The sequence below is a fragment of the Arvicola amphibius genome, chromosome 2 (genome assembly GCF_903992535.2).
Source record: "Arvicola amphibius chromosome 2, mArvAmp1.2, whole genome shotgun sequence".
Lineage (NCBI taxonomy): Eukaryota > Metazoa > Chordata > Mammalia > Rodentia > Cricetidae > Arvicola > Arvicola amphibius.
The window spans coordinates 117,530,872-117,543,889 of record NC_052048.2 but is presented as its reverse complement, the minus strand read 5'-3'; the positions used below and the strand labels follow the sequence as shown (position 1 = coordinate 117,543,889).

Genomic DNA, 13,018 nt, shown 5'->3' with positions numbered 1-13,018 from the left:
CTGTGTCAAAGCTCCCCAAGATTCAGTCTCACTTAGTTCTCTATTCTCATCTAATTCTCTCCCTTGATACTTTAAATTATATTCTATAGGTTAACTTCCTCAAAACAAAATTAGCATAGGACCCAGTTAGTCCACTCTTAGGTATATCTCTCCAATAATAAAAGCAGAGGCAAGTGTGTGAGGTACATAGGAGGCTGAAGCACAGAGCTGCCACAATACAACTCTGAGACCAGTCTAAGCTACAGCTGAGATTCTAGCCAACTGAGGCCACAGAGCAAGACCTTATTTAGAAAAACAAATAAATGAGGGTGGAGGAAGAAAAGAAAACAAAAACTAAAACAGGCTCTTGTATATACAAATACTTACAGCAGGCATTATACAGCAGCCAAAGGGTAGAAAGAGCCAAAAAAAAAAAAGGTCAACAAATAAATAGACAAAATGTGCCCTATATACACAGTGGAATATTTGACTATAAAAAAAATAAAATTCTGATACACATTACTACATGACAGATCCTAAAAACATTCCAAATGAAATAAGTGTGATATAAAAGGATAATATATCATCAGGCTGGACATGATGATATATGACTGTAATCTCAGCACTCAGGAGACTAAAGCAGGAAAATCATGAACTCATTGCCTATCTGGGCTGTAGAATGAAACTGTATTCCTGTCACCACAAATATATATAAACAATGAATCTACATGCATGCACAAATATATATAAAGAATATGCATATATTACATGATTCTGTTCATATGAAGTATCAAAGATGAGCAAACTCAAAGAGACAGAAAGTAGAATGGAAGTGACCAGGGTTTGTATCTTCTTAAGACAGTGAATTTTCTTTTGCATACATTGAACTTGAAACACCTATAAAATTGTCAAGTCAAAGTATCTGGGAACCAACTGACTATATGAATCTACTAAGGAAGAAGAGCTAACTGAAAATCCTAAATATAATATAGACAGTGACTGACAACAAAGAAATAGTAGGAAGAAATAAAATTGGAGGAATAGACCCTGGTCCGTGAGATGAGCCAAGAAGTCTAAAAAGGAGACAAAGGAGCTCCTCTTGAAGGAGAGAACCTCAGGTTAAAGTGGGCATACAGTTAATACTTCTACTCCATTCCAGAACTTTCCTAAACTAGCAGCCATGATTAAACAGATACATAAGGAACGAGGTGATAATGGCAGTATTTTAGAAGCTGTCAAGCATATAACTACTGGTAACTAACGTAGCAGAATATGGAAAGATGGACACTAAATCAGAGAATAACCCAGGCGCAACCTCAGTTATAACTCCAAAAGGCTTAGAAACCATGGGCACTTTAGTGCTGGCCTTGATGTGGAAGTAAATGCAGGGCAGAAAACAGGAAACGTGACTACACGTCTTAGAAAGAATAAGCACTCTAAAGCAAACCTCTAAGACAGCGGACAGCTAGTTCACCTGTGCAGAATGTAAAGCAAGGCAAGGCAACTGGGAGTAGTGGCCCAGGAAGATTTCAGTTTAAGCGCAGTCTGAGCTACATGGTAAGAAACAAACTGTAACAACCGCCCAGTGTCTGTCAGGAAAACAGTGCAAATACGTAAGGCAGCTATGCTGTATTGCAGAAAGGAAAAATAGGTAAACTTGTGCCCGGTGGCTGTCAAAATCCAAGATCTCAGCTTTATATGGCCACTCAGCAGTAAGAATATTAAAGTAGTCTGGATGTTGATGCTACTGTAAATCTACTCCCCAAGGAGCAAGAGCACGGCTTAAACGATTCCCCAAGAAACAGACCAAACCTGCAGTCAACCCCACCCATGTGCACAGATTCACATTAATGTTTAATAACCTATTCCTGAATATTTGACCAGCCAATATCACTAGACTTCTGAGGAAGGTTTATTGCCAAAACTACAGTCAACAAACACAGCAAACAGGAGGAAAAAAGAAACTGAGAAAAACCAGATACTATGTAAATCTAAGAAAACTTTTAAAAAAAAGGTAACTATTAGTAATATCTTCAGAAAGATAATAAGAAATTTCACCCATGAAAATATCAAACACTCAAAGGTAGAGGAAACGATTTTTCTCTTTCTCAATAGTTCTCATAATAATGATCTTTTAAAAATTATTATTTGAGCATGGTGATACATACATGTAATCTCAGACCTGAGAGGCAGGAAGATTACAAGTTTGAGGTTAGATTGGTTTATGAAGTAAGTCCCTGTCTCAAAAACATCAATTAAAAATTACACACATCACTTCTAAAAAAAAGTTTAAATAATCATGCTAAATGTCGGAAACAGCACATTCTGAGACCATTAAGAAAGTTTCTTCTGTACGAGACAAGCCCAAAAGTGCACACACATATGCACAAGCACACAAACATACAGCACTTGCCTGTTTTCTTCCAGGATTTCAATTAAACTCTTGTGCAGAAAATAAAGCACTGAAAAAAAAATAGAATTTAATGACAAACTAGAATCCAAACTGGGTTCCAGCTTCAGCACCAGGAACATTTTCAAACGTCTACCAGAAATGATATCACTGAGAAGCAGAAACTTCAAAGTAGCATGGTGTACTTTAGTTATGTGAGATACTCCAATTCTCCCAAGAAATGGGAAGTAGTCAGCTTCAAAACCACTCCAGAAACTGTCACCCCTCAGAGCAAAAGAAAATATCAAGACTTACCATTTTCAAGTAGATTGACAACACTTGCTCTACCTGCAGGTACGAAAATAACAATGCTAAGGAATTTTTGCCAAAATGAACATTTAAAAACAGTGATTTAATGACAGACATTAGCCAGGAAAAGTACTGGCTTACCCAAGTTAAAGTTCTCCATGCAGGAAGATATATTGTCGATTACTTTTCTATAAGAATATAAGTCAGCAGTATTTAATTCTTCTTGAAGGTGAGAAGTAAAACTGTGTATAGCCTCAGTCAGAAATAATTTAGGTAGGCTATTCAGTGAGCTGTAAAAAAGAAGCAAAGAATGAAAAGCTTGTATCGCTGGGTTAAGTTTGGAGGGAGGAGAAATATACAAATGTTAAACACTGAACCATACCTTCGAAATACAGCTCTGAAATTATAACCTTATACTGCCATCACCAAAATTCCCTATCTACCATTTCTCATCTGTCTCCCTGGTTCCATTTTGCTGTTTCTGATCCCCCAGGCTTCTCTCAACAGAGTAGCCAGAGCAATAGTGATGTGGGAGGTCCTTCTGTATATGTATTGCTTTTATTGGTTGATGAATAAAGCTGTTTCAGCTATTGGCTTAGCAGAGTAAAGCCAGGTGAGAAATTCAAACAGAGATATAGAGAAAGAGTAGATGGAGTGAAGGAGATACCATGTAAGCTGCCAAAGGAGTAAGATGCCAGAATCTTACTGGTAAGCCAGACTTGAGGCGATACGTAGAATAATAGAAATGAGTTAAATTAAGTTATAAGAGCTAGCTAGAAATACATCTGAGCTATTGGCCAAACAGTGTTGTAATCAATATAGTTTCTGTGTGATTATTCGGGTCTGGGTGACCGGGAAATGAATACTCAGTCTCAGCTTACACAATAGTACTAAAGCTCAATGCAGTCACCAATTACTATGAGAATGGCTTCAGAACCAACCAGGTACAGAAACTGGGGGACAGTCGACCTCCTGTATAACTTACAGAGCATATTCCCCCATATACTTTAAACCACCTCTAAGTTGTTTGGCATGTGTAATGCAATGTGGATGCTATATTAACAGTTGTTTTCTCTGTTGTTTAAGGGACAATAATAAAGAAAACAAGTTTGTACATGTTCAATACATGACCTGAGTTTGCCAAATGCAGAATGCAGAGACGTAAAGAACTGACCTGTGATCCTCTAACAAGTTCCACAAGCAGTGGCACTAATAAGCATAGCTCACAGTAAACTACAAGGTATTTCAAAACCTGCCTCTCTCCCTCACCATTATCCCTCTAACTTCATCTCAATCCTTGATCACTTAGCTCTGACTATACGACTTTTCTTTGTTCTGAGAGCTTTTCAAAATCTTTTCACTTATTTCCTCCATCTGAAACACATTTCCTTCAAATACCAAATAATTATCACCTCAAATCTTGTAGGTCAGTCTCAAATATCACTATACTATAAATGAAGGAAGAAGTGAGATGTGACCAACCACACAGTAAACACAGTCATGCTAATGCTCCTTTCTCCACTTTCTTCACGGCTCTTGAGCCATCTGTTATCCTGTACATGGTGTTGGCTGTCCTGTTTCCCTTAGCATCTAAGACTCCACAAATATAAGCTGTTACATTCATTTTAACCTCAATTCCTAGAAATGTGCTTGAAACACAGTAAGTACTTAACAAAAATTTCCTTACTATAGTCAATCAAAACATACATTTTTTATTTGAAAAGTTCACTACTTTATGGAAGAAATAATCTAAAAACTGGAATATTCTGAAAAATAATTTAGTAGAAAGGTAACTTATTCTGTATTTGAATCATATTATTAAAATAGTAAAAGAGTGGTATTGGTATAACGAATACACACAAGTGTAAAACTATCAAACCTAGTTTATATAAAAATATATAATGATAAGGAGTATTCTAAATATGAAGGGGAATGCATGAGCCAAGAACCTGGGGATAACAGAGATCCTAGTGAAACTAGATCCCTACCTCACCCAATACTCAAACCTTGATTGTAGATGGATTTAAAAACTGAACAAAAAAAGTAAGACAGATAAATAAACAATCTTGAATTAGAGAAAACATAAATAGGCAGAGCAAAAAGTTTAGAAATCTATATAAGGAAAAGAATTAGTAAGGTCAAGGTTTTTTGATTTTTACAAAGACAATCTATCATGCAGAAAGTGAAAAATAAAGGAATATATTTGGCACATAATCTATATAAAGCACTTATAAATCAAGAAAAGATTATAAGACAATAAAAAGATATATAATAATTTAAAAGGTAATCAAACTCCACACATTGCAAAAATGTTCAACCATGAGTTGGCGACGTGGTTCAATGGGAGGGTATCTGCTTAACATACAGGAACCTCATGGAGTCAAAACCCAGCAACAAGAAAAGTTCAACATTAACAGTCTGGGATAAACAAATGATAATAAAATAGAATTTCTCATCTTTAGGTTTTAAAAATGTAAAAACTGGTATCATCCAGTGCTGGAAGGACACAAAGAAATAAGTAGTGTCATTCACAGCTGGAGAAGCATAAATAAATAGCTAAGGAGAAAAACAGTCAACAACATCTACAAAATAGGCCTTTTGGTCTAGAAATCCCACTCTAGTAATTCTTGTAAATAATATCACTGCAGCAACGATGAAATAATGAAACCTACAACATTGGATATTCATAAATGGCAAGGAGATTAAATAAACCAAATAATATGTATCATGATATACATTTTGATATATCATAATATGGAGTACATGCACAGTCATAAATGCAAACACTCACACACAAAACAAAAAATAAATGAACACATTTTAAAAGGGCTATTTTGATATAGAAATTTCTCTAAGATGTTCTATTTGCTTGTTTGTTTGCTTACACATGGGTACCCCAGCACACATATGGACATCAAACTTGTAAGAGTTGGTTCTCTTTCTACCACATAGAGGCAAAGATAAAACTTAGGCTTATCAGGCTTGATGAGAATTATCCTGGCCCACAGAAACATCTCACCAGCCCTCCAAGATATTCTTTAGTAAACAAATTACCTTCAGAGTATTATGTAGAGTATAATCCCATTTACGTAAAAATATTAAAACCAAAGCACAGTATACATGTTAAACCCAAAGAAAAGGTTTCAAAAACCAAACTTAAAGTGACAACCCTTTCCTAATGAAACAAGGCAGAAATGGTGGAATTCAAGCTTCACTTAATTTTTTAGACTTCTGTATTACTTAATACTTTATATGAAGCATATAATACTGTACTATCTGCTAGAAAAGATGGGGACAAGAGGAAAAAAGCAAGATGATAGATTTAAACATCCATGTAAAAGAACTGACCCAGAAACCAGTGAACTGGGGCCCAAAAAATAAATGTGCAGCTTGTTTTTTTTTAATCCTATAACCTAAGGCTTTTTGCTTTCTAAAAACCTCAGACAGATACATAGAGAGTATAAATAAAACTTGTAGGGGGCTGGAGAGATGGCTCAGAGGTTAAGAGCACTGACTGTTGTTTCAGAGGTCCTGAGTTCAATTCCCAGCAACCACATGGTGGTTTGTAACCATCTGTAATAAGATCTGGTGCCCTCTTCTGGCCTGCATGCATACATACAGAACACTATATACATAATAAATAAATCTTTAAAAAAAGAAAAAAGAAAAGAAACTTGTAGTAATATACTTTAGTTTAATTTTACCAAAACAGTGAATGAACTTTGCTTTTTTTTCTCTTTCTTTCTTTAAGTGCTGGGGATGGAAGCCAGGTTTCACCTGACTAGGTAGGTAAGCACTACTAATGAAGTGTATCTCCAGAATGCTACTTTTTGTAGCATTCAACTTATACTCTCTTCTTTTCCTTACCTTATCAAAACTTTCTTCAAGGGATTCTTCAGAGTCAAGGAAAAATAAATGCCTGCTAAAATATCCAAACAACTTTGAATAGCGGGATCACACATACCATTTTTATCTACCTTCTCCAGAAAAGGCACAATCTATAATTTAAAAAAAAAAAATCAAAGCAATTCTAATATCAAATACATCAAACTAAGATGATTACAAATATTCTTTTAAGTCATTTTCCTTTTCTTTGAAAGGAAAAAGGAGAGTGACTTTGAACTTCTGACACTCCCACATCTACCTTCTGAGAGTTGAGACTAAAGGCATGTGCCACCATGTCTGATTTATGCAGTGTTTAGGAGCAAACCGGGGCAAGCATTCTACCAATGGAGCTACATTCTCAGACTGATTCTACTGGTCAGTCGTCCTCATCAACTTAGACCATATGTTGACCAATATGGACAAGTTCAACAGAGCCGCCATATATGGGCTGCCCACACATGCTTCAGTACTGCCAGGGCATAAATTAAAAAAAAAAAAAAAAGCCACACACACACACATGCCCCAGGGCAATATAGAAAATCCATAGCATTCTTTAGAAGTGAGTAATATATTTAACTGATTTCAAAGTGTGTATGTGTGAAAAATCTAAATGCTGAAACACAAATAAGAACAATCTATATTTTAAATTAACTTTCAAATATGTCTGCCGAAATTAAAGATTCAAAATTAATAGTAATTTTTTTAAAAAACTGCCAGGTAGTGGTGGCACACACTTTTAATTCCAGCACATGGGAAAAGAGGCAGGCAGACTTCTGTGAGTTTGAGGCCAGTCTGGTCTACAGAGTGAGTTCCAGGACAGCCAGGGATACACAGTGAAACCCTGTCTCAGGAAAACCAAAGAATTAAAAATTTTAAAAAACTGCACACAATTATCTCCTATCTACTTATAATCACAATGATGGTGGAAGCTTATTTACTATTTCTATTGCTGCTCACACAGTACACAGTGAACAGAAAAAGGAAAAACTATCATTTGGTGATAAATTGGCACTAAATAACTAAAGCCAAAAACTGTCAGTTCATTTTTAAAATCCATAATAGCATAATATTTAAGACACTTCATGAAGAAAAAGTCCACTTTACCTGTTTCACAGAATGGATTTGGGACACTCCATCAGTGAGCTGTACACAATGTAACAACAAAGAGGCTAGATTTTTCCCTTCCGCATCAGCAAAAGCTAAGGAACAGGAACAAAACTTTCAATAATGGAGCTACATATGGATTAATTATTCCTTCCTTATATACATGCTACAAAACCACTAAGGATATAAACCAGGGCCAGTGAATGGGTTAGCAGTGAGTGGCTTACCACCAAGTCTGACCCTAAGTTTGAGTCCCCAGAACCCATGCAGTGGAGGGAGAAGAGCCAACTCTTCAACATTGTCCTCTGACCTCTACACCTGTGTCAGGGCATGTGCATGTCCACATATACACATGCTGTCATAGTTTGCTTTCTACTGCTGTGACAAATACCATGGCCAAAAGCAACCTGGTGAGCAAAGAGTTTATTTTATCTTTCAACTCCCAGGTCACAGTCTACCACTAGCGGAAGTCGGGACAGGAGCTCAAGGCTGAGACCTGGAGGTAGGAACCTAAGCACAGACCACGGAGGCAATGCTGTTCACTGGTTGTTCCACGCGGATTACTCAGCTTGCTTTTATTATACAACCCAAGACCACCTGTCCTCCTCACATCAATCATTAATCAGGAAATTCACACACACACACATACACACACACACACTGATTTGCCTATAGGCTAACCTGATGGAGGTATTTTCTGATGGAACTTCCCTCTTCCCAGGTAACTCTAGTTCAAATTGACAAAAAAGTAAACAGCAATAAGAGCGTGCACACTCGTGCGTGTGCGCGTACACACACACACACACACACACAAGATTAATAAATAATAAAGTAAAAGTAGATACAGAGGCCTGCCATTAAAAGCACTGGCTGCACTTGCAGAGAACCCAGGCAGCTCATTACCCTCTATAACTACAGTTCCTGGGGATTTGATACCCTCTTATGATCTCTGTGGGCTTCAGGCATACACATACATGGTGCACATACATACATAATTTTTTTAAAAAGTATAGAAACCAAAATAGCAAGCAGAACTCAGTCTAAGCACAAATAATATTTGACAAAACTATTTTTATCCAAAATTGAATGCAAAAAATGAAAAAATTAAACACTAAGAATTTCAGCATTATATTCTAGAGGGTCCCAGAGATTTAAATACCCGGCTTATAAACTTGCAAATTCATTCACTAAACTAAAGAAACTTAATCACCTACATCTCAAAATTTCCAGGTCCTGATGACAGACAGTCAGTGCGGCAACCTGCATTTCTCTTTTCTTCTTCACACCCATTTTAGACAGGACAAACAGTAGTCTCTGAAAGAAAGAAGAGTTTAAGATGTTAGTCCAGTGGAGGGTTTTTCCTGCAAAACTGACATTTAGGCCACATGACTGCTGAGGATGTTGTCCTATGCACTATAGGATGCTTAGTGTCCCAGGCTCTATCCCATTAGATGCCAGGAGCATCTTACTTCCAACAAGTTAAGACAACCAATAGATGTCTCCCAACAGTGCCACTATTAGAGGGCACAACTGCCCCAGGCTGACAACCATTGAGCTGAGGACATCTGGTTTACAAGAAAAAAGAAAAAGAAAAAAAAAACCTGTGCTTGTTTGTTTGTTTGTTTGTTTAGTGTTTTTTGCTGCTATTGTTTGAAAAGGAATCTCACTATGCAGTGCTTAAAATAGCTGCTGCTTTGAAGGAGAAATTTCTTTTGTCCCACTGAAGGATTAGAAGGTTGACAAAAGCTTCAAATTCCAGCTTAAGTCAAAGACCTCTGTGGTCCAATGAGGAATGGGCTACCCTCAGACTCTCTCCCAGGCAGTCTGACTCAATATAATTTCACCCATAGGCCTGACTCAGCTTACTAACTGCCTCTCCACCCTCACTGCCTCTGAAGAATTCATTCTTGTCAATCATCAAAGTAATCCTTTAAAAACACTAACAAAGTCTAAACACGCACTTACTTATGATCTCAAGGGTTTCCAATGGTAGTAAGTACAATTTAATTATTAATATCCAAATTTGGGTGTTGGTATTCAAAGCCTGAAAACCCAGCTTTCTGTTTTTCATTTCAAAGCAATCTGCTCTGCCACCTTAATAGCACTCACAGCTCCTGATGCTCCTGTTATCACCCATAAGCCTTCCAGATCTGTCCACTAATACTGTCCCACATATACGGCAAGACATACTTCTTCTTATCCAAGTTTGTGATTGAATACCACCTGAGAAGCTTCCTGTCACTTGACCTACAATGTCATCACTGATATACACCCCTTCCATCACTTTATACAGCATGTATTACTACCTGAAACTACATGTACTCGAACATCTGTGTATTGTCTGTTTTTCTTATTAGCAAACTCCAAAAAAGTGGCAATTTTAATGGTGAGTCCAGTGTTTTAATTCTCAATTCTTTCACCATTCAGGCATGCAGATGTTTTATAAACATTTGTTGGACAAAACCAAGGAATTAATATCTGCTAGAGACATTCTGGGAGGGGCAAATACCTTTAATGGCGAAAAGGTGGACCACCTATTACCTAAACGTGAACGCTACGACTATGTGTCAGGCTGATCCTGATACTAAAGACTTCATAGTACATTTGGGCAAAAAGTCAATACAGTAAAGTGAGCAGTCCACCAAACGGTTAAGAATGAACACAGCTAGCAGACAACAAGGGAAGAATTTGAAGTTCTTAGTTAAATTTAGAAAGTAGTTTCCTAAACGAGCAGCCAGGGTACAAAGTGAGAAGGTACTGAGGAAGGAAATTGGAGACATTTTGGGTAAATGACAAGTTTGCAGCAGTATTTGATCCCGGAGTCCTGGGGACTGCACAGAAAATAGATTCGGTGATTCTGCGTGTTCTATGAATAAACGAGTGTTCTGGCGAACTGGGCCTCCCCAGTGCGGGAAATACCCCTGTCCAGCCTGGTGACTTTCAGCTCGTTGGTACCATTTGCTTCTTCCCTCCCAACTACGTCTTTCAGATTCCCACGTGGAGTCCGAAGAATGACAGGCGAAAAAGTGGTTAAAGGCCTGTCTCCATGGAGACCTAAGCGACCAGAGCCACAGGCTGGCACCCCCAGGAAGCCCTGCAGGCTGGCCCGGCCGCGCTGTGTTGAGTCGGTCCCACGCGACCGCGCGCCTGGCAGGGAACACACTCGCGAGCCAAACCTCGTGCCCGGGGACGTCTGCAAAGAGTCGCCGCCTCTGGACGAGTCCCGGAAGCCCGTCTAGTCTATAGCGTCCTGGTAGCTCGTAACGTGGCTCGCGATCCACAACTGGAGTTCCCGGCGCCGGAAAGCAAACCGGGATCTGGCAAGGAAATATCGCGAGAGTAGCCGGATGCCGCTCCGCCAATCAAAAGTGCGGAAGAGCTGTGATGTCATCAGAGAGGGCGTTCGTTAGCGAGTGGGTTCGGATAGACCGCGACAGCAGAGTTTTGGATCAGTGTTCCTGGGATCCGGGCTGCTGTTCGTCACACACGCCTTACCTTCTTCTAGGTGGCAGGGCTGCAGCCTCCACGCCCCTTAGGTGTCAGTACCACATTTCTGTCTCAATCCAGACTTTCTACACTCAATGTGCTCAGAGACAGGGCAAAAACTACCCGCGACGACTGTTGAGCCCTGCAGTGAACTGAAGCCGCAAGCAACGACTTGAACTCCACCATCCGAGCCTTGAAAGCTGCCTTAGAGTATATCTTTTACACAGCTCACAAACTGTCACTCAGTCCAGTCCTTAAAAATGAGTAAAAACTGGAGACCTATCACGGCAGTAGGAGCTGGGGCAGGGGACAAGATTAGAAATCAGACAAGAAGCTATCTTGAAGCGCATTCGTTGTGTGTGTGTGTGGGGGGGGGGAATTAATGAAAAAGAGGTTCATCGGGTGGATGTTTAAGCTTTCAAAATTTTCTCAATTTTATATTACTGTGCTTAGTTTTTCTTTGTGATTTTGCCACAAGTATCACTAAACAATAGCTTGTTTGATTTTGTGTATATTATCCACCAATTTGCATATTTTAGCATTGCTTTTGGGGTCACCCACCTAAAATGGGTGATGGTAATTCTTTGATTCACTGTTAACATATAATAATAATATGCCATACTACATTTATGCATTCATGCTAGTTAGTGCCTCTGGACGTTTGCTCTGGAGGAGTCCAGATTAGGGGGGGAGGGAAGCAGACATGGCCATGGATACTGAAGCATGTGAACTGGAGCTGCCTAAGAGTTAGGGCAGAGGAGGAAGTGCAAAGGACCAGGATGCCAGCCTGCACTCTGACTCTGAGATGCATAACAAGTACAGGTGAAAAGGAGCTCGCATTAGCTTTGGTATGCACCATACGTGCATGTCAATAGGGAGCCAGATGCCTCTTCTGCCAGAGGCAGGGAAAGTAGGAAAAGGGCTCATCCTGGCAGACACAAATAGTTTTGCAAGTTCTTGAGAAATGCTGAAAATGTCAGCCAGCAATCCAATAGTCCAGCATGAGCTGAGTGAGCCAAGACTGTCGTTTTGGACCAAGTCAGTGGCCCTGCCCTTTTGGTGTGCCTGGGGCTTTCCTAACAATAATAAACTACTGATACAATCTGAGGTTCCTGAAATTATATGGTCTACAGATCTGCGTTGTGTTCATTTTCTCTGCCAGTTAAAGAATTAAAAAGCAGGAGAAATCTGGAGCACAGCAGATAGCAGCAGAGAACTCTCAAACACAGCAGAGTCAGCAATTGAAGGAGATCTCTGCTCCCTGATCAAAATAAGTAATGGGAATTCCTGGGAGCAGGTAGATACTGCAGGCCATGGATAACGAGGTTTGCTGAAGCAGCCAAGCCCATCTATGCCACACCAGGGGTACCCAGTGTTTGGAATGGACTGAGAATGAGCAGAGGGTCTTCAAAGCCATGAAAAAGGCCCTTGTGCCTGCCCCAGCCTGGCCCTCCCAGACATTGCTAAGCTGTTCCACTTGTGCATGGGTGAAGCCAGAGGTGTTGTCCCAGGGGTCCTCATACAAACCCTGGGACCCTGAGGAAGACTGGTGGCATATCTGTCCAAGAAACTTGATCTGGTCACAGCTGGATGGTCAGCATTTATAAAGGCCCTTACTGCCACCACCTTGCTGGTAAAAGAATCTGACAGATTAACTTTAGGCCACAAACTGTCCCTGATAACCCTACACTCTGTTGAGGCTCTTTTGAGGGGAATACCCAAGAGATGTGTGTCTAATGCCCAGGTGACCCAGTAGCAAGCCCTGCTTCTGGATCAACCCCGCATTTGGTCCCTGCCACTCTCCTACTAGACAACTCCTCAGATCCCCGGCATGACTCTCCTGAAGTTACTGACCTGATTTGATTG

General features: G+C 39.5%; 1 protein-coding gene across 7 annotated transcripts in view; it reads right to left on the bottom strand.

Moving 5' to 3' along the window:
- Thada (THADA armadillo repeat containing) overlaps window positions 1–10,971 on the bottom strand; it is a 301,348-nt gene extending 290,377 nt beyond the window's left edge. For 4 of the 7 annotated variants that reach the window (XM_038318638.1, XM_038318640.1, XM_038318639.1 and 1 more), the window contains exons 1-7: window positions 10,843–10,971; window positions 8,881–8,980; window positions 7,667–7,761; window positions 6,545–6,675; window positions 2,819–2,967; window positions 2,684–2,716; window positions 2,393–2,441 (exon numbers count right to left, since the gene is read on the bottom strand). In XM_038318638.1, the coding sequence (XP_038174566.1) occupies window positions 2,393–2,441; window positions 2,684–2,716; window positions 2,819–2,967; window positions 6,545–6,675; window positions 7,667–7,761; window positions 8,881–8,956 (533 nt within the window). In that variant the 5' untranslated portion in view covers window positions 8,957–8,980; window positions 10,843–10,971. Of the gene's footprint in view, window positions 1–2,392; window positions 2,442–2,683; window positions 2,740–2,818; window positions 2,968–6,544; window positions 6,676–7,666; window positions 7,762–8,880; window positions 8,981–10,842 lie in introns of those variants that run through there. The other 3 variants (XM_038318644.1, XM_042054483.1, XM_038318643.1) reach the window with 3 other exon arrangements.
- Window positions 10,972–13,018: the final 2,047 nt, after the last annotated feature.